This window comes from Talpa occidentalis, unplaced genomic scaffold, assembly GCF_014898055.3.
Source record: "Talpa occidentalis isolate TD23 unplaced genomic scaffold, MPIMG_talOcc4v2.1 talOcc4.8, whole genome shotgun sequence".
Lineage (NCBI taxonomy): Eukaryota > Metazoa > Chordata > Mammalia > Eulipotyphla > Talpidae > Talpa > Talpa occidentalis.
Genome location: NW_023605194.1, coordinates 101,866,512 through 101,888,609, shown reverse-complemented (window position 1 = coordinate 101,888,609; position 22,098 = coordinate 101,866,512). Strand labels below are relative to the sequence as shown.

At 38.5% G+C, this 22,098-nt stretch overlaps 1 protein-coding gene and 1 pseudogene across 3 annotated transcripts in view; both read right to left on the bottom strand.

Moving 5' to 3' along the window:
- The window catches only part of CUNH4orf45 (chromosome unknown C4orf45 homolog), an 80,497-nt gene that overhangs the window by 29,910 nt on the left and 28,489 nt on the right, over positions 1-22,098 (bottom strand). For all 3 annotated transcript variants that reach the window (XM_054690456.1, XM_054690455.1, XM_054690457.1), the window contains exons 2-3: positions 18,728-18,960; positions 8,101-8,159 (exon numbers count right to left, since the gene is read on the bottom strand). In XM_054690456.1, coding sequence (XP_054546431.1) covers positions 8,101-8,159; positions 18,728-18,960 — 292 coding nt within the window. The remainder of the gene's footprint in view (positions 1-8,100; positions 8,160-18,727; positions 18,961-22,098) is intronic.
- LOC119234754 (proteasome maturation protein-like) lies at positions 1,522-4,031 on the bottom strand (annotated as a pseudogene).

Genomic DNA, 22,098 nt, shown 5'->3' with positions numbered 1-22,098 from the left:
TTTTTTTGTGATACTAGAGTCTTTTAATCTGAAAAATTGTGTTACTTCTTTCTGAAACATTTGCTTGTATTGTTGATTTCCTTCTGTTTTCTCCGACCTCTTTTTGGATCCCTTTTTATTTATATATTAGATCTATTTAAGCTGACCCCTTATTTTCATATTTTCCCCTTTTTCCATGTCTTAGTCTGCTTCTAAGTATTTTTGGGATATCAATTCATCTGTATAGTCTGAAATTTCTATCCTATACTGAAACTCTTACTGATTGCTTTAGGGTTATGATATATGAATTTTAATACATGCATTTGCTATATTATTTCAATGTGCTTCATTTATCTATTAATAAGTAAATAGCATTTATTAATAGCATGGCCTGACTTATCCAGGGTGGTTTCAGTTAAGTCTGTTGTCTTAATGACCCATTTGATTAACTTCCTCTTTCACTCTCAAAAGTTTCTTGTTTTGGGTGATTAATTATATGGTCACACTATCTACCAAGCACTGAGCAGGTACAGTGCCCTTCTGAGTGCCGTACATGTCACAACACATCTGTACAACCAGAGGACGAAATTCTCATTATTTTTAAAATTAGGACAATGAGGTTTAGTATAGAAATAACTTGTGGTTGTAACAGCTAATAGTTGTTACAGTTAAAATAGGTAAACCTGGAAAGCCCTTAATCACTATACCTACATACCACTTCATGCCTGCTCGAAATCCCCTATTTGGGTCATACCAGGCTATTTCTGACTTTGTATTATTGCAAAAACTGTTGGGCTTCCTTTTTGCTAAACCTTTGTGCATCTCCTTCATTATTCCCTTGAAAAGGACAAATTCCCAGTGAAATCAGCTTTCTTGGATCTCAGTTCAGCACTCTTTGTAGTATGCCATGCTAGGCAGCTCGTGAGGATGCCAGTTCACTCCAGAGCCCTATGTTTATGAAAAGGCAGGCAACGAGGAAGCCATGGGGAGGGTCAACACTCTGGAAATAAAACTGTATCGCTGTGACTTTCAAGCAAGTGAAAAGTAAATTATCTGTAGACTGCAGCTAATTCTTGAGAATTCATGTTTCTTTTCTCTTCATGACTGACATCCGTTTGGGTTGTCTGTCCCTTGTAACTTGCCGCCTCCTGACCCCCCTCTCAGTTTACTGAGGGTCATCGTGCACAGGAAGGTGGAGCACCCCTTAAGATATTCATTTTTTATATATTGATAATGCTTATTCAAAAGTAAATGAATGAAATACTTGGAAAATAAGTTGACTTGAAACCTGTGGACAATTTCATAATATTCAGCATTTTTTAGAGACAGAAATTTATTACTTTAATATAAATTGAGTTTTACAATCATCTTTCAATCATCAAATGGCATTAAACCAATGACCCAATAATTTCAAGTGATCAGAGACACTATTTAGGCAAGAATTCTCATGTGTTATTATTTTTAATATTATGGACATTGGATTATAGTAAAAAGACTATAAACAAAATGTGATGCCTCTATTTTTATAAACAGCAAGTTGCATTATAGTAAATCAAGCTTATATTCCATCATCAAGATGGTTCTCCCATTAGTTCACTTTGAATGGATCATTTAGAATATCTTCAGATCTGTTGTCCATGATTACCCCTCAAAGGATCCAGTGAAAGGTTTGAACGTGGAAGAAATGGAAGATGCTGAACCCACTGCACTGCCTTGAATTCTATTTGTGATTTGAGTGGAGTAAGAAGACTCTGGATGTTTCTCAATGTGGAAAAATTCATTTTATTTTTGTTAAGCTGGAAAATTTTTTCCTGATAATTCAAGAGAATGACTGGGCAAAAGTTCATTTTTCACACAAGAAAAACCTTTTCAAAGAAAATCATGACACTAGGAAGGTCCACTTGCTGAAAGCTCAGTAACTGGAGTACTTTCCTCTGAGATCCAGTCCACTGGCTCTCATCTTTTTTTTGTTTTGTTTTGTTTTGTTTTTTGTTTTATTTTTAAGATTTCAATCTCAGAGTTGCCTGAGATTTTACTTTTTTTAATATTTTATTTTATATAATTCTTACATCATTTTTCATTTTTGCACAATGAATGCATTTTCATTTTGGTTATAGTCCCCATACAATTGCACCCCCCTTATTTGACCCTAATCCTTCCTCTCCCTGCCCCTCCCCCCTGTAGTGTGTCTTTGTGTCTTTATAGTTGCTTGTTGATTTTGATTTTTACTTTGTATTAATTAGTCTTTTTCCTGGTCTCTTATTTAGGTTTTCTAAATTCCTGCTATGAGTGAGACTATCCAGTATTTTTCTTTTTCTTTCTGGCTTATTTCGCTGAGCATGATCCCTTCCAGCTCCATCCATGTTGCTGCAAACTGCATGTGTTTATCTCTTTTGATTGCTGAGTAATATTCCATTATGTATATGCAACACATCTTCTTGATCCTGTCATCTATTTTTGGGCATTTGGGTTGTTTCCATAGCTTAGCTATTGTAAATAGTGCTGCTATAAACATAGGGGTGCAGATGCCCTTTGGAATTAATGTTTCTGCCCCTGGCACTCATCTTCAACTTGACCTCAAGACATTATTCTCCACATCTGCAAATATTTGTGTGTGTGTGGGTTTTGAAGTTATTATTAAAACATATCTACAAGTTGGCAAAAAAAAAGTGGCAAATATCACAATATCCAGTTGACAAAGAGACAACTTTGTGTGAAATTGGGTCAAAAACATGTCAGCAGTTCCTTTCTTGGAATGCTGCTTGCCCATGAAAAATCCTTTAATTTCAACATCTTAGCAAATCTTTCATTTGCGTGGATAAAGAATTCTCCCAAGTAGGCAGCCAGAGATTTTCCTAAACAGTTTCTTTTAAACCAAGTTTAATTTCATCTCTCTCAGGAAATCCTCATGAATTCTCCAGTCCGAACTGTAGTGATTGTGCTGTTATGCATGTAGGAAATAACTGGATTTGACTTTTATATATGATGAAAATATAAATTAAGTACCCACATACTCTTGGCCCTGTGTTAAATGTAAATAATAGAAAAAGAAAACATGCTATTTCATACTCCACAAGAAGTATAGCTTGGGGGATCTCCCTGGTGGCCTAGGGGTTAAGTGTCATTGCTATCATCAATATGGCCTGAGTTTGATCCCCCATTAGGGAGCTAACCCACACATGGCACAGCAGACCTCTCCTGTCTTGCCTGCTGCTCCCCTTAGCAATGTATTTCAGTAAACGCTGTCTGTTCTGTTCCCCACTCTGTCTTTGGTGAATCCTCTCACCCCTGCATCTCTGACCTACACACCAGTTCTACACACGCATACACACAAAGTGTAGCTTATACCAAAAATACATCCTAAAAAAAATAAAAACACCTGTTGATTCAGTTTGACAGCACATTCTTATTATGACTTCTAATTTGACTGTAAAGTCTTCCTCCATTTTCTATCTGTGCTCTTTATTCTTGTTGAAAATAGAATTACTGTATGTATATGTTAGAAAACATTCAATTGCAAACAGAAAAGACCCTATGAAAATGAGTTAAACTTTGAGACACATATCTGGAGAAACTTGATGTATTTTAAACAAGAAACTTTCTCCTTTAATTCAAAAGAAAAATTAAGTCAACCCACATCCAGTTACTGCAGACATTCTCCATCAAGGTATATTGTGTTAAAATTTTCTGTTTATATCTACCTGTCCTGAAAGTCTGAACAACTTAAATGTAAGGATCCTGCTTATTAAGAATTAAAATTTTGAGCACCTGTCACATAGCAGGGCTTCGTTTCATGTTTGCTGAAGTATGCCTTTATTGGTCCTTAAGAGGCAGTAAATTGTGTAAACACCCCGTTGACTTAATAACAACTTTACATGGGAGGAAAAAGAGTCACCACATTTGTACATTACATTTGTAAACAGCTATTATACAACACATCCTGATTTCAAGAAAGTTAAAAATTTTAAAGTATGCCTCAGAATGGAGGAAATCCTGTTATTGTCCATTACTAGCTTTCTAGTCTCCAAAGCACAGTGGACTCTTACCTCCATTATGTCCACAAAAATTCTTTAATATTGGCTGTATTGACTCAAATCATCCTGTTCTTCCTACAGTGCATTTGCTGAGACCTCTGATAACCTCCAAATATTTGTCATGATTTTCTTGGATTTTCATTTCCTTGTATTAAATCCCCCTCTTTGAAATTCTTCACTGACTTTGGAATAACTTCTGTCATCTCAAGGGCCCTACCTCATAGGGTCCTTTCTCCTCTAGTGACTCTTTTTCATCTTATCCTCAAAGTGGGCACTCAAGCCTCAGGCCCTTTACAGTCTTCGCTGTAGTTCCCAACCCTGGCTGCACATCGGAATCGCCTGGAGAGTCCTTTAAAAAAATGCTGCAAAACCAACCAGATCACCGAATTAGTCAACTTGCACTGGAACATTAGCTCTGTGAACCTGGGTCACATAACCTGTCTTCTGAATTTTCTGTGAAATTCAGATGCTGTTTAAAATTTTCTTCATCAGATTCCTGAATACATTCTCACTCCCAATCATTACAGCAAATATCTTCTCTTTTCTCTACTTATTTAAAGCTGTATTTCCTTGAAAGCTCAACTCGAATCCTTCTTCCTCCTCACAGCCCTCCAAAATCACAATTTATTTTGACTCATTTGTAAAGCACACTAAGAACTCAAATTGGGGCTGTTAAAAATGAAATAATCTCCTAGCTGATCACCCTATAATTGTTCTTGTTACCTTTCAATATTTTCTTCACAGAGCACTCCAACATTCCAGAGTGTTCTTTAAAGATATTTCAGATCATGTTGCTTCCTATTTTAAATCTTCCAATGAATTCCCTTTGTCCATAAGTTAAAATCCAAGTCCAAATTCTCTACCCTGGCCACAAGATTCTACAGCACCTGACCCTCGTCTAATTACCCATCCATGGTTATATGTAATCTAGTCGTGCTGGTCTAATTTGATAGACTTTTCCCACCTCGGGTCCTGCTATTCCCTCTGCCAGGAATGAGCTTAAACTTGCCTTTCCAAAGTCAGATTAATGATTACTTCCTCAGTGAACACTTCTCTGACTCTCAATCCAGGTAAAATGCCTCTAGCAAAAACTTCAATCACATCCTATAAATAAATACTCTTGGTAATGAAATGTTTTATCGTGGCATGGGAAAAGGCAGGATGTTGATCTATTGTTTGATCTTTTTCTTGATCTATTGTTTGATCTGTTGCCACAAGCATGAATTATATTTGTAATTTAAAAAATATTTTAACATTTAAAAATATTTACATGTTGTAATATAAAACTTACTCAGCATGAAAGATAGCCTAATGCTCTATCAAAGTCATATGGTTTAATGTTATCTCCTCTAGAGCACAAGACCAGGAAGAGCATGTGCTGAGCCTGTCTGGCTCATCACTGTGGCCACAGAATCTAACAGTGATTTCCACAGAGGCAGTGCTGGATTTACTGAGTGAACACGTCTGACCAGAAGGACAGACATAAAACTGATTAGAAGGCTAAGGACTCATCTTGCCAGGAAAGGGGTGGCCCTCAATCCAACTCAGAGGTCCCAGGGGGCTGGAGCACCTCTGTGTCTGTTCTAGTCAGCATCCTATTCAAGAGCGTCATCTTCCCAGCCCAAGAGTAGGACAGGAAGGCTTCCAAGCAACAGGTGTGCTTAGAATCTCAAGAGTGAGGAAGAATTAAGGGCACTGCCTCTGACTAGGTAGAAATAAGACTCATGGCAGAGGCTACAGACAAATTCAGTGGGGAGTCAGTACATTAAAAAATATTCTCTGACTTTTCTGGTTATAATTTTCTAGTTCTAATTTTCTTTACTATTAATTTGTCCCTTAGCATGTATAAATTGGTCTTGAGATATATAAAAAAAATTCATAAATATATACAAGTATATGTATATTTCTTTTTTTAAAGATTTATTTATGCATACAAGAGCTGGGGTACAAGCCAGAGGTGTAGGGGGTGAGAGGATCCACCAGAGACAGAGCGGGGAACAGAACAGGCAGACTGACTGAAATACACTGCTGAGGGGAGCAGCGGGTGAGACAGGAGAGGTCTGCTGCGCCCTGTGTATTGCTCCCTAGCTGGCCGGGAATCAAACTCACGCTGTAGTGGCTGCGGATTGCTTCATAGCTTGCATCTTAACCCTTGCGCCACCAGGGAGGCCCCTATGTGTATTTCTTGATATATCATTTGATTTGTTGCCACAAGCATGAATTATATTTGTAATTTAAAAATTACAGAATCTAACAGTGATTCCCACAGAGGCAGTGCTGGATTTACTGAGTGAACACTTCTGACTAGAAAGACAGACATGAAAACTGATTAGGAGGCTAAGGACTCATCTTGCCAGAAAAGGGGTAGCCTTCAATGCAACTTAGAGATCCCAGGGGGCTGGAGCACCTGGGGTCTGTATTAATATATGTAAATATATGTATTCACAAACATATAAATTGGTTTCAATATACAAGCTACATCTACAGACAGAGATCTATATCTCCAGTTTTCCAATGAAATCCACCTCCCCTAACTACATATTTTTCATAAATGTTTTACATACTCATCACCTGGTAACAACCATATTTATTCCTTAGAAATGAATGAGGCCAATATTCTTTTATACAAGGAACATGTTCAGAGCTTCAGTATTTTTCAGATACTTTCTAATAAGTATATGTTTAAATAAATGCAGCAGATTTTCATGTTTATGAAAATTGTATTTCACCAATGCTTGTAGAAGTTACTTTGATTTTCAATGGCCTTGAATGTTTTCCTTTGCTTGGAAATAGTTGACAGGGCATTTGCAGATAGGTACCTGCATTGTTATTTGAACAGAATTGAATATTTTCATGAAAATGTGTTTTGCCTGCTATAAATTGTAAATATTTCTTTATGGTTTTAAACATAGGGAGGATATGCCTTCTAAGTTGTAGAAATCGCCTGGTGAGATCTTTCATTTTCCCAGAATTGTAGTAACTAAAAGGCTTTTACATGGTATTTGAGTTCTTGTATCTTGTCGGGGCAGTTTATTGCAGTAATAGGGCAGAAAGAGACTAAAATCTGTTATTTTTGCCCACGCTAATAGCTGTCCCCTTCAACAATTAAAAGTGAGATGCAAAAGGCTCCAGAATCTGGGCCTCCCTGGTGGCACAAGGGGTTAAGCACAGCACTGTGAAGCTATCTGCAGCCTCTACAGCACAAGTTCAAACTCCTGGCCAGGGAACTACCCACATGGTGCAGCAGATCTCTCCTGTCTTGCCTGCTGCTCCCCTCAGCAGTGTGTTTCAGTTAATTTGTCTGTTCTGCTCCCCACTGTCTCTGGTGAATCATCTCACCGCACCCAACCCCGCACCTCTGACCTGTACCCCAGTTCTTATACGCATAAATAAATCCTAAAAAAAAAAAAAAGAACAGAAGTCTCCGGAATCCCTCATCTCCCAAAACCTAAGGATAATGAAGACATTGAATCTGTAATCTTTTAAGAGCTACGCTGAATGAACCCTTCCCTCTTAGGAATATGGATTATATATCACATCTCAATGACAAGCCTAGGCTTTGCTCTTTTCCCATAATTGAGCATACCTAGGGTTAGACATGTTTAATTTAGATTAGAGGCTGTCTTAAGGTAGCATGAATTCAAGACATTATGTGACTTCGGTAGGATTACATTTATTAACCAAGCTTACCGATTATGAGGGTTTCTAGGCCAACAGCATGAAATGGATTTTATTTTTTTAGCCAAAAAACAATACTTTTGTTTTTTTCTAGAGAGGATTATTTATACAGTTAAAGCTAACATACTTGCCCAGTTGTTATTGTTAATAGCTGCAGGCTTGGTTCTGTTTTTATTTTTACAGTTGCTTTATTCCTTTCTTCAATTAAAACCTAATAGAGAGTAAACTAGTAGAGAGTAAAACTTTTATGTGCTTATTAGGAATAAAATTTCACAACTTCACAAGGAAACTACATGAAATGAAAAGAAAGTGGTGATGAAAGCTAAAAAAAGTAGCCATATTACTAAATTTAGGAAGGGAGGAAACATCAATTAATTGATTATTTAAACATGTAGCAGTATGTGCTTACCATGGGTTTTGGTATCTGTGGTTGGCTTGGCCAATGGCGTAGTGACTTGGTTCTGCATACTGTAAAAGGGAGAGAATTAATGTTCCCTAACTGCAAGGTAAATAGCCACCAACATGTCTAAAGTCTATGATCCTACAAAAATGTAATCAGTTTGAGAAATTAAATAGGAAATGTGAATTCAGTTAAACAAAGATAGTCTTTTGATGATCTGAGAAAAAGAAGATAATCGGTAAAATATGACCCATGTGGTTCACTGTTTCCTTTTAGAAAAGGACAGCTGTTGGTGGCAGAAAGACTATATAGTTCATAATATTTATGCTCCAGACTTTATGATTCTGTGCCCAAATAAGCAGACATTTTAGTGACTATTGATTAGACTCAAGTAGTTTAGTTCTTTTCATTTTACTTTATTCTTACGGAAGTAGAAAGTGTGGTAGCAGTAACTTGGATAAGAGCTGGGTTATAAACAACCTGTGGTATGGAGTAGATCTGAAACCTTGGTTCCGAAAGCATAATTTAGAACATGGATAAAATATTTCATAGCTTAAACTCAGTTCCCATTTAAGGAAATAATCCCCATACCCACTCAGGTAATAATGATCTATAGTAATAATGATCTATTACTACTAAATAAGTGACTGCTAGACACTAGCACCTTCCCCATGTAGCCCCCAGTGGATGACACAACTTGTGAATAAGCATAGAGTTTTGGCTTGTCAAAGTTACATTGAAAGGGCTTGGGTCTACCACCATTTCTCAATTGGGCAACAGTGACATGGATTATTAAGAGTTTGGAGTGCATTTTCCACTTGCATTGATGTGGCATACTACGTTCATAACATCTCAAAAAGTATCAGAATCATTTTTAATTTCAATGTCAGAGGACTTATTTTGTTTTTATCTTCCTTTATCCTCAAATTTTGGTTCAAATGACTTTCCTGATTAGGGGCTTCAGTTAGCTGGGAAAGCAGATCTGTACACAATGGAGATTATGGTGTGTCTTTCTCAATTGATTTCTGACATGAGTCCCTGAAGATTGACCTTACAATAGACATACAAGTACTTTTAATATCAGATTTTGGGCAAATTTTCTGGGTGCTGGACATTCTTCTTTGACCTTTGTTATCATTTGTAATAGCCAAAAATTACATTTTCTTAATTGGGAAACTTTTCTTAGAAAGAAAACAACAAATTATTTTGTTTCCCCACCCCCTCATTTCTCCTATAGCTATCTGTGTATAATGTCAAAAAAAAAAATGTTATCTAAAACAAGCTGGCCCTTTTCTATTTTAATTTGTTAATGAAATTCATTATCTATTTAAATAGTCATGCTCACCAGAGTATTAAAACTAATGAAATTCAGAATTCAGTTTTTTTTTTTAAACTGGACACTTGTTCCTAAGATTAAGAATGACTGAGTCAAAACTTAATTCACATCTTCATGGAAACAGATAACGACTGATTAGTATATTTTCTGTCCTTAGGAAATCGTCAGAATCTCTTTACCATAATTTTGAATGTGATTCAACAAGTGAAATATCCAAATGGACTATTCTAATTAAGCAAACTTTAAACAGGTGTAGGCATCAATAAAAGGGAAATACCTTCTAACTACAGTCAGACATATTAAGCACAATGTCTGAAATTAGTTAGAAATCGCTAAATTTGAGTCAAAATAATTGCAGACATTTAGGATCAATTCTAGTTGACAATAAAAATCATTGCTCAATACTTTTTTAAACACCAAACAATTCTTGTCTACTTCTTATATAGTTGGGAAATCTTTTGGGGATCGATAACTGAGGAATCCTCTTGCTATGTTGTTATAGTTCACCCAGGATGTTTTTTGTAATAAATCCAATTTTGACTCTCTTGCTAGAAAGAACCATTTTCCATCTCTGTAACTATGAGGCCTTTCTCTAGAGTGAATACAATGGCAATGCATTTCAAGAATGCATAGACAGTAGGATTTCTCTTCTCTGGGCTCTCCTTGGTAACATAGAGCTCTTAGTACCAAACATTTGAGTGGAAAATTCCCTAAGGCTACCTTTTCTTATGCTAATGTATTTTTTTCCTTCACTTGCCTCAATTTGCAAAATATTACTGTTAACCCCTTAGGTGTCCGTCTTCCCACGGCTGGGAAGAAGCATTCCCATTGTTACAACTGGAACACCCAATCACAGAATGCTGCCTATTCTAGACGGAACTATTGGAGGGAGAAAGGAGACATAAAGGCTTTTGTGAAAATGGAACATTTGAACTGTTCATTATATATTCAGGGCCTGAGTAGAAACAAACAATTCTTTCTGAAAAATGTGTTTCAGACATGGATTCTGTGATTAATTTTTCTTATTAAAAACAAAATATGGGCAATGCAGATATCCATTCTTCATTTTATGCCATATAATATATGGGCTTGGATACTAATCTGAATTATATCCTGTTGTTTTTTTTAACAGCAGAGAGTTTGTTAATTTGAGTTAGTAAACCAACTTTTGGCAAATAGACTAAACATTGGATTTTGTGAGTTTTTTTTTTTTTTTTTTACTATGGCTCAAGTATCTCTGTTTTCTGTGGAATATTCAAATAATGAGCAATATAGTCCATTATATTTCTATTGTTTCTACTATTTTAAAATGGTAGGCAGGAATACATAGTGCATTTAAACATTAATAATGCTGGATCCCATTTATTGAGACTTAAATACTATGTGAAGTGCTTTACATATACAAATCTCTCTTAATCCATTTAACAATATTCTAAAGTATTATCCCTGTGTCAGCCGAATTCTAAGATAGTTCCTAAGATTCCCACTTCATGGTCATAGACATCTTCTCCCAGATAGTCAATCAAATACTAATCTAGTAACTGCTTGAAGGGATTTTGCAGACATAATTCAGATCCCAAATCAGTTAACTTTAAGAATGGGAGGTTATCCTCCCTGGTCCTAACTTAATCAGGTAAGGTGTTAAAATGATCTGGGCTCTTTCTGACAAAGGGAATTAGAAGCACAAGAGGAAATTGGCAAAATGAGATTTTCTGTTGCTGGTTTTAATGACAAAGTGACCACAAAGAAGGGAACATGCGCTGCTTCTAGAGGCTGAGATTGTTCCTTTGCTAAAAGTCAGCAAAGAGGTGGGACCCCATCCGCCAACGACAAGGAATTGAAATCTGCTGCTACCACTGGGGAGAGACCCCAAGCATCAGCCAATAATCCATCACAGTAGGCACCTTGTGAGAGCTGAGTGGAAAACCCAGTCACGCCCTCAGGGTTTTCTGACCTGCAGAGGTGGGTGTTGCTTTAAAGAAGCTAAAGGTGTGGCTATTTGCTGTGCCCAATAAGAAAACTAAAATAATACCCATTTTATAGATGGCAAATCTGAGACGTTATAAAAAATGTAGACAGATTAGCAGGCAAAGAGAAAAAAAGGGGTAAAATGAAAAATTCTTTGACTATTTTCATTTGTAAATCACATTATTCATTAAAGCTACAAACTTATATTTACCTTGAAAAGCATTGTGAATGTTAGTTGGCCTCATTTGTTCTTAGAGAGATGGCACATGAGTGGTATTTTCTTTCTGTATTTCTTCAGTGAGATAGATGCTTTCCTTATTTATTGCATAATTCAAGATATTCCGGATACTCTTTTAAAGCAATACTACAATTTATTCTGTCGTTCCAACCTCAGCCTTTTATCCAGTTAGTTGGTGATCTGAAATCTTGAGCCAATTCAACTATTCACGCTATGGAAAAGCCATCAAAACCTTCTCAAATCTCTTGTGATCAGAGCACAGCTTCTGAAATATAATCAAGTGCCTATTTTGCTGTCGCTCTCACCCTTGGAATTTTCTAATGTGTTTGGCACCATTGTTAATTCAAAGGTTAAAAAGCGTGCTTCTCCCAAGTTAATTGTCCAATTAGATTTACAACACAGAATTACACTAGGGGTGGTAACTCAGGCATTGTGAGCAGTAACAGTAAATAAGTTTCAATACAAATATAAATGGTAAATAGCTCTCAAATGACATTATTGAACTAGTGAGGAGTAGAATAATTCTCAAGTTAATATGCACTTAAAAATTGATTTCTCCCACAACTTGGTCTTCCAACAAAGACACGGCATGAGTAAGGAAGCTAATTCAGTCTCCATCTCCTGTTTTATTGATGATCATCTACCCTATGCTAAGCTCTGTGAGTGGTGGTTGATCAGTAAAAAGTTAAATAAAACAGAGCTTAGACCTCTTGTTGCTTAAGGCCACTTGGAATGTGGCGGGAATTATACAGTCCAGCTGCAGATCATAGTTGCACTAAAAACCCACAAGATTGCAAAGAAACTTCCTATGAATTCTTTCCCATCTGAAGGAGTTCACAGTGGCTTCCTGTAGCATTTTTCGGTGTTATTTTCTTTTGCACCTTGAGACATATTGGGAACCACATCGCAGGGACCTCTAAGTTTAATGAATTGCTTTCAACTCGCTCATTTAAGATGCCTTGTTAAGCTAGGTGCAATGCTGGAGAAACATTTCTTCTGATTGCTGGTGTCATTTGCTGTACATTCTATACATTTTTTATATACTTGAGCACATTTGAAGTGCTTTGGGGATGTTATCGGGAAAACTATAATCTACATATATAAGGGTTTAAGAATTTCTCCCAGAGTTCTTAAAAAGCCAGGATAAATGCCAGATTTAGAAACCAGATGTCCTGGTATTTGAACCACCTGTGCTTGGTGTAGACCATGCACAAGTTTCAAAATTCTTTGACAACACACGGGAAGGAGTCTGGCTGTGCAGTCAGCCTCAGGTTCATTAGTACTGACTCTAATTTATACAGTCCTTTTCTTAGCTGTGTGTCTCCCTATCATCATCAAATGATATTTGTTGAAAATCCATGGCATATGCTTAATTACTAACTTTAAGAAGTGTAATTAAAAAAATGTTTACATTTAGACACATACTTAAGATGTTAAGTCCTACAAAAAAGTAACCACCACGGCATATTTTTAGCTTCCCTTAATTAAGGGATAAAATCACCCACTGGACTCTAAACTACATTGAGTTCCTTTCTTTTTCACATTTCACATGCTCACATCCTAAAAAATGATGTGAAAATTAGGGTGTATTTTTTTCCCAATTTGCCAGTAATGGTCAACAAAGTCGCCTCAACAAGAGAGAAAAAGCCCTGTGTTGTTGGGAGACCATGTTGCTGGGGGTTGCACAGTGACATGTGAAGTGGCAGTAGTGTCCCTAGCAGCCAACAAAGATACTTCCTATTCCAAACATCATTTTGTAAAGAACTACCTTAAATGCAGTTTGGAGAGAGCACATCTGTAGTTCTACTGTTGTGGGGACAGAGTGTCCTGAGTGAACTCCACCTACTGATGTTTCATGCACTCCCTACTTCTATGTCAGAGATCCTAGACACCCAGGTCTAGACTCCCATCATGTCATGAATCTGCTATATAACTTGACTTTCTGAAGGAGGGGTGTTGGGAACTAAAGGTGGAGTTAAGCAGCCATGCTTGGTATAAAACCCAACACATCTGGGTTTGCGCTTTCTGGGTTTTTAACCAGCCTTCAGCACACACCCAGGCTTCCAGCTCAGACAGCTGTAAGGTAGAATGTGTTGACCAATTGCTCGTTCTTTCCGTGTTCTCCCTTTTGTTATTTCCCTTGTAAATAAACTTTTTTTTTTTTAAATGTTTCCCTGTGTGCCTGCCCTTGAGCCTTATCCAGAGTTCTTAAGCACAAGGGTGAGGACTCACACCCAGCTTACCCCTTCTTTTTTTAGGGTTGCCCTGTAACTAGCTACTTTGTTGTTTTCATGGTGGGTTAGGCAAAGGAAGCATCAAAGAGAAAATTTGTTTTGGGGAATTTCAGAGACAATGTTTTGTAAGAAAATGACAGTCTTCAACTTATTTGAGAAACCCTATAAAGCCAGGTTTTGTAAAATGGGGGGAAGATAATCTCTATATAAGGAAAATAATGGAGTTAATATATTGTTTAAAGAAAAAGAAGGGTTATTGACCTCCTTAGCCAGTGTTTCTTCTCTCTTACAAATGGTCAAAATGTTCACTCTTACTACTAAGACTCATAGTATCAGAAAATGCATCACTTTATATAGCACTTAAAGATGGAAGGTGTTAATATAATTATTTTTATATTAAACCACAAACTGTTAGGATGCCTGTTAGGATGCAAATAACTCTAAGAAGGATAAAGTGAGAATTAAACACACCCCCATCTGGGAAAGAAAGACATGCCTAATTTTAACAAAGCTATTTTCTATTTTGCTTCCATAACTCAGTTGGAAAAGGAGGTTCTATTACCTTTTAAAAGTCTTGTCTATTGATAACATCTGGAGATGAGGCGTGTGAGAGCTTTGGAATCTTAATGAGACCCAAAACTGTAACTGATCTATCCAAATGAACCCAAAATAAAATAAATAAATTGGCATGGGAAAAAAAAAACAGCAACAGGAAACCTACAATATGTGATGGGTGGTCTGCATCCTGATCAACACCACACTGGCGATACCTTTTTTTCAGATGATTTTAAAAGTGTTCAAAGACACTGATAGGCAACTGTGGTCATTGGGAAGAGCACCAGGTCAGGCTGAGGCAAGGAGAAATGGTTGCTGGTTGTTGGGACCACAGCCTTTCCCCTTTTCTCCCATGATTCCAAGGGTTATATTTGGTATACACTATTATATTTGGCAAACTTTGAAAAGTGCTTATTAAATAAAAATCTAAGCTATTACTAAGCTATTATATATCAATGTGTAATTCATTTTACCATATTACTAGTAATACTACTAGTATTTCTAGTCATTCATTTTAATATTATAGGTGAAGAACATTGTATTCAAATGATACCTAATGGGAAGATGGAAGCAAATTGAGAAAACCATATAAGGGAAGGCATCTGCATTGACCCCAGCCAGACCCCGCCCTACAGAAAACTGATAACAGATGTGTGTTTCACACTACAGTGCCAATCTAATGTTCTGATTTAATTTTCTATTCTTTTGTCTCTTTTACATCCTGTGCTCACTAAGCCCTGGAGTTCAAGTGTCCTGGGTTGAAATCCTAAATCCATTATATACTAATTGTGTAGTAAATAATGGAAACTTAGTTTTCAATACTTAGTTTCCTTGTCTATAAAATAGAAATAACCACAGTACCTTCCTCTTGTAGTACATAAGCAATGGCGGCTCTTTTTATCTCGACTCTCTCAAAGTAAGTTTGTAGTGGGTAAAACACTAATGAGACAACCAACCCAGGGCCTCGATAATGTCAGCCATTAAAACATTCAATGTCTCATCACAAGACTGTTCCAATGGAAATGGTCACAAAACAAGTGTCAATACTGGAATTTATGGCTGCTAAAAATGAGGCAGAAGCTTCACAGCTTCAAAGATTTTATTTTTCAGTATAGTTTGTATCACGTGTAAGTATTTTGAGATGTTTCCATAGTTCTTGTTCCACGATCACAGTTTTACCTTCTTTTTCAAGATGTTGTCCTATATGATATATAAGTTGTTGTATATGTTGTAATTATTGATTTAATATTGTCTTTGGGATCACACCCATGAGGAGTTAGTCAACAAGTTTAGTACATTGTCGTTGGAAAACCAAATTAGTGAAATCATGAGTTCCGAGTGTGGGAGCAGAAAGTGGGCATCAGGAAGCCCACTGTTGTGCTGAGATTTGCGTTAAAGCAAGACCAGGGGAGAGGAGACATGCCTGGCTAATATGCAAAAGCTAGGATGGAAAAGCTCCCCAGCTTAGCGTGAGGACAAACCCAAGAATTATTTCAATGATTTCCATATAGTTTATAAAATACATATAATTTGGCAAATCCACTTAAAACATGTAGTGCCTTAAATCTGAGATAAAAACAAAAGTAATGATCTTTAGTGGTTTATATACAAATATAATTTATGGCATCATGCTCCATATGAAGGTGAGTAGGAAATAGTTAAATATCAAAAACCCAGAAGAGCTATCTGATATTATGATTTTTACTGATCTCTGGGATGTGGGGAGATTTTTTCAGCTGTCAATCAGCCTGAAAGTTATCTTTCTGCCAAAATCCAGATTATCTGTTGAGGCCTTCCTAGTGCCCAGGTTGGGGAGACCATTCCCAGGTGAAAAACAGTAGCCCAGCTATTTTACCAAGGTTCTGTTGGTGGTACCTGAGCTTCCTTTCCTGCCATCTTATACAGACCTGGAGCAATAAAGTAGGAAGAGCAGCTGTTCAGACTCACAATCTAGTACATGAAAGTTTAGGCTTAAAAATCAGCCTGAGAGACACAGAAGAGTTGCTCAAGTTTGACTGAGAAGAAGTGCCATCTTGTTTTGGACTATTTTAGACAAGTAAGGAAGATGGGTGTGGAAGAGCTTCACTAAAGACAAGGAACCAGAGAAAGAAGAGGATGTGGATTGGGATATTTCCCTAAATTATGCCACACTAAGGAATTCACCAGTTCCTCAGTCTGGAGAGGGATGAGGAAATACCTCTTCTTGTAGAAAGAGCTTGTTTTAATGCACAGAGTGCATGTGTAAGTCAGCTCAAGTGTCAATTCAGTCAAGTCTGATTGGTCACTAGTAGCTGCCTCAAGCAGGGATTGTTAAGGAATTCAAGTCTGAGGCTAGACTCAAAAACAAATATCTCCTCTTGTCTTGGCTGTGGAGAGAGAACCGTCGCTGGTGTGGAAGGAAGAGCAGCAGCCTCAACAACAAAACTGAGGTCTTAACTCATGGGTAAACTTATTTGGTTTATTACTAATGCGTGTAATCATTCTTGGTGAATCTTTTGGTCTCATTACAAAGTTCTAAACCCAAGGACTCCTTTAGGGTATAGTTTAAGATTATCTGAGACAGCTTGATCCTTAGGACAACTACTGTCAAAATGAGAATCAGTGTCCCTTCCAGCATGTGCCCAACAAGAACAGCTTCTGAATGTTTCACAGGTTGTAGAGTTCACATTCAGTCCTACTGGGGTCAATATGAACAAAAGAAATGGAATAAACACTTTTCTAGAGGGCTAACTTGTGGCTGACATATCTTGGATTCCCTGTTCCAAAGGCCAAAGACTGCTGGACTGAACTTCATTTGAGCAGAAAAAAAATATTAAGAGAAAGATGAAGATAGAGAGCTGCAGACACTCAAAATGGGCAGACAGATTGAAGGCTGTGTACAAAAGCAGGGCACCCCCCCAAGACAAGCTACAAGGCAACAAAAGTTCTGGACTCTGTTTCAACCAGCTGCCTCGTTTTTGGGTACTCTTCCTGCTGGTGACAATTATTATATTAAATTCCTGATCTTCATCTTTATTGCCTAAGAGGACTGGGAAGCAGTTTGAGAACTTGTACATTCAGTCTGCTTAGCTGACAGAGTCAACACCAGCTACCACAGTGATCGACTAAGAAGTAACAGCAGCTACTACAGCCAGAACACTGGTAGCTGACATTTGGAAGTCAGCCATGTGCCAGGCTTCATGCTTCCTGTGTTCCCACATTTGATCCTCACTACATAATAATAATAATGTTAAACACATAGAGTGCTTGATACATGCCAGGTCCTGTTCCCAGCACTTTATAAATATTAGCATGTTTGATGTTTACAACAGCCTGATAAGGAAAATACTAAGATTCATAATTCACGAAACTGAAAGATAGAGTTGGAGCTACTTGTCCAAGACCACTCACAGGTAGTAGGTGAGAGAACTAGGACAGGAATTCAGGCGACTTGTAGTAGTGGGCATTGTAATCGCTGGTCTGTGAAGGAGGTTGGGCAGAAGTGCAGAGAGGTGAACTCACCAGCCTGATGTCACAGAGCTAGACCTAATTCAGAGCCAGGATTTGAACCCAGATGATCTGATTTCAAAGCCTGAACCAACCACTTTCCTGTGTTATCCCAGTTTGGACCAGAAAATGGTTTTTCTTTTTTCCTTTGTTAACTACCTTAGGAAGCTGTACTACATTGCCTCAGAATTTGAGGAAAACTACTGATTGCATAATTGATACATGGTTAATTTTTAGATATCACAGGAACCTCCTGGAGGAAAAAAAGAATTTTCAGATTTCAGTTCTAAAATTACCTGCACTCCCTTCTGTTTAAGAGGCGACTCTGTGAGCTCATACCTGCAGCCTCATCACCAAAAAAAAGTAGGACAAGATTTGAAAGAATCCTCTGACTGCGTAGGGGATTACCTAATTCAAAAGCATTATCAACACAATGGACTTTAAAGATCCAGGACATTTTTTTTTAGCTTTGTGATTGTGTCCAGCCCAGGCTTCTTGGTTTACACCACCTACTCAGCAAGCAGGGCCAGCTGGGGAAGTGAGTGAGAACGTCTCAGCATAAATGTGAATCTGAATGCTTTCCAAAGCCAAACACAAATGCCTTTGGATTACCTGTGACTTCATTTTCTTCACACCCCTCCGCTCATGTATTCAAGGCACTAAAAGGGAATGATGATAGCCAGTACATTTATTCACACATTTCTCTTTCTGAAAACCATAGATCCCGTTATTTGTCAATTACAGCTCAAAATCAAGTACGTGTTGTTTCCCATGGAAGTAAACTCAAAGAATTCAAGAGCATACATTTAAGAGCAATACCTTGATGTGAAAGCCACTCTCACGCCTTGTTTTGTTGATAAAATCAAACATTGGGATTCCCCAACCAATTTCACCAACATACTCATGTTTATATTTTGCCGGCAAACTTCTGTTGGAGGCAGGCCGCAATAAATATCTGAGATCTCCAGTTTTTTCTAATGCCGGACGCTTTTCTCCTATGTAGCAAGTGTGCTGATGAACTTTAGGTAGATGATCCTTTATATAATCTGGGCCTTAAAAAGACAAAATGAAACAAACAAAAAAAAACGCTTTATACATCTCCACACATGAAGATGCTTTTATGTGGAAATCATAACAAATGCCTATATGGCATTTCCTATGGTCCATGTATTGTTTTAAGTCTTTAAAAAATGTGAATTCAATGAATCCTTAAATAACGAAGTGAGATGAGTAGTGTTAATTTTCCCAGTTTAAAAATGGGGGAAATGAGACACTGAAAGGCTGGTTACTTGTCTGGAGACACAGCCAACAAGATTTTTATTCTCTTTTAGGACATCTCACAGGCCAGCTCTTCATTGCTCCAATTCACTGCTTCCTTTATAACCAACCTAGATGTGTTTCGTAGAATAAAAAACCCTCATTCTTGCCATATTTGCAGAAAGGTCCTCAGACACTGGAGTGTTTGATCTAGAAGAGTAAATTCTGAAATGAGAATTTGAAAACTCCCAAATGTGTCAGAAGCGATTGGAAAATGGAGAAGACTATCTGAAGAGGACAGCTCATTACAGGTGTGGCCAAGGGCAGGGTTATTTAATAAATATTTGCTATTGCAAATGTAAGACAAGGAAGGGCCTCCCTGGTGGCACAGGGGTTAAAGACAGCGCTATCAAGCTATCACCAGCCACTGCAGCACGAGTTCCATCCCCAGCCCGGCCAGGGAGCAACCCACATGGCACAGCAGACCTCTCCTGCCTTGCCTGCTGCTCCCCTCAGCAGTGTATTTCAATGGATCTGCCTGTTCTGCTCCCCACTCTCTCTGGTGAATCGTCTCACCTCCTGCACCTCTGGCTTACATACGAGTTCTTGTATGCATTAATAAAAAAATCTTTAAAAAAAATGACAAGGATAAACAAGGAATTGTGAAAGCAGATGAAACTAGTAAGAGGAAGAGGTCTGGGAAATGATCAGTGAAACATGGTGTTGAAAGCTGAGGTGAGGAACACCCGAGAGAATGGTGCTGATTGGAAATAGACAATGGAGCGTGACCCAGGAGGAGTTTCAGAAGCCCTGGAGCCAAAGGGGCTGCAGGATCATTTTGGGCAGCTGGGGATACAAGGAAAGAACATCTTTCCTGTTACCAAAAGTAGATCACAGACCTTGGAGTCAGAGCGGCACAGGGTCACGGAGTCCCCGGGGTCCCCCAACTGTGGAGCTCCTTCAATTTTGCTCTTGGGTCATGGACCTCAGTATTTGCCAAGAGCCCAAGGTGGTATAAGATTTAAACCAGGTCTGTGATAAAATGGTCAATGTGGCCACCTGTGTGTGCTTCGAAAAGTCATTTAAGCTTTCCCGGGAAGGAGAAAATGACAGAAATTGCCCTTCACACACAGGATTCTGGCAGATGTTTTCACAGCTTCCTCATCACGCCGACTCTCCACGAGACACTGGATAGTCGCTGTGGCTAATTTTTCTTGATGACTATATTGTAGCTTCAATTTTATTCACGTCAGGTTGTCACTGAGCTAGGCTGGCTTTCGTAAAGTGTAGAATGACCAGAGTGTAAAAAAAGGTTTTCACTCTCAGTCTAACAGGTGCTGAGGTCTCAGTTGTAAGGAACTTTTTTACAATCTCCTCCAGCTAAGATGAAATTAGAAGAATTATGTTCACCTTGCTGGAGTTTCAGTAACTGCGTGGGCCATTGTGTTCCCAAATGTTTCATGAAATGCAGCTCCCAGGAGAGCACCATGAAGGGGGTGTGTGTGTGTGTGTGTGTGTGTGTGTGTGTGTGTGTGTGTGTGTGTGTGTGTGTGTGTGTAGTGGGGGTTACTCCATAGTGAGACAGGATGCACTGCTGGCTGGCTACATTTGCCTGTTAAATATTCAAAGCAAATGATACTAAACATTCTGAGGTGGTATATTATAAATAAACCTGCACACGATTATGGAACCCAGCATTTCCCAAACTTACTCAAACATGGATCTTTTTCCCCACTGGGTCATGTACATGCATCCAACAGATGTGGACAGATTTGGAGAGAATTGCTTCTCTGTGTGATGTTTCCATTATTGTTAAAATTTTGCCACGTCACCACCCAGATGTGAGGGCAGGTATGTCTATATCGAGCTCCTTAGTCACTCTGTGGACTGCAATACACTTTTACGAAGAGGCATTATTTGACAGCTGAGTTGAAAGCACTTAGTTTTAGCCTGTGTAGTGGAAAGTGCATGTGCTCTGTGAGCCGAGAGTGGGGTGGGAGCGTGGATGGTGCCTGATCAAGGTTCTCTGGGGCTTCAGTCACGTCCCTGAGCTTTTCTGAACTCTTGATTCCTCATTGGTGCTTTAGGTACTTCTAGAAATTTAGAAATATTGTGGCGCAATGTATGTGGCACTGGGGAGTGCTGGGAAGATCCTCTCTGGCCACACAGCTGAGCAGGCACCTGCCAGTGAAGCTGCTGGAAGCCATTGCTGGAGGTGGGCCCCTCAGCAGCAGAGCTCTGACATATAACTAAGTGTTTAACCAAAATGCTCACATATCACTGTTGGTCAGAGCCAACAGCAACACACACGAATGTAACTTCCTTAATGAAACAGTTCCCTGGGTCTTTGATTTTATTATTATCCCTCTCCCAAACCTTGCCCTCCAGAACATAGAGCCTGTGCAGGCTCACATTCCCTGCTCAAAAGTAAAGCTTCCATTTGTGTCCAGTCTTTGGTCTCTGCTTTTCCTTTAAGAATTATCATCTCTTTTCAATTACTGTGCTGCATTCCTTGTGGTGTGTCTAGCTTCCCTTCATCCAATGGTAAGTTTTTAGATCTTTCCTTATCCTTCCTCCGTGTACCACAATTCTCCATCTTCCTGCCCTGGAAAAATGATTTCCAGGGCAGTAGTAGATCTTACTTCCTCTCTCCCCTGCACTTGTGCCCAGCTTTACTTGCTCAATTGTGTCTGAACCTCTAAAGTTATATTTAAGAAATTGTGTATGTGTTTAACTGAAGTAACTTTGATTTACATAAGCTAGCAAGAGAAGGTATTAATGTAAGCCTTTCATGAAAGTAAACTGGCATAGGGCAGTGGCGCAGCGGCTGAGCGCTGGGTTGCGAAGCTGCCCGCAGCCTCTGCAGTGCCGGTTCGATCCCCGGCTGCTCTCCGGCCACCGGAGGAGGGTCCCACATGGCGCGCAGACCTCTC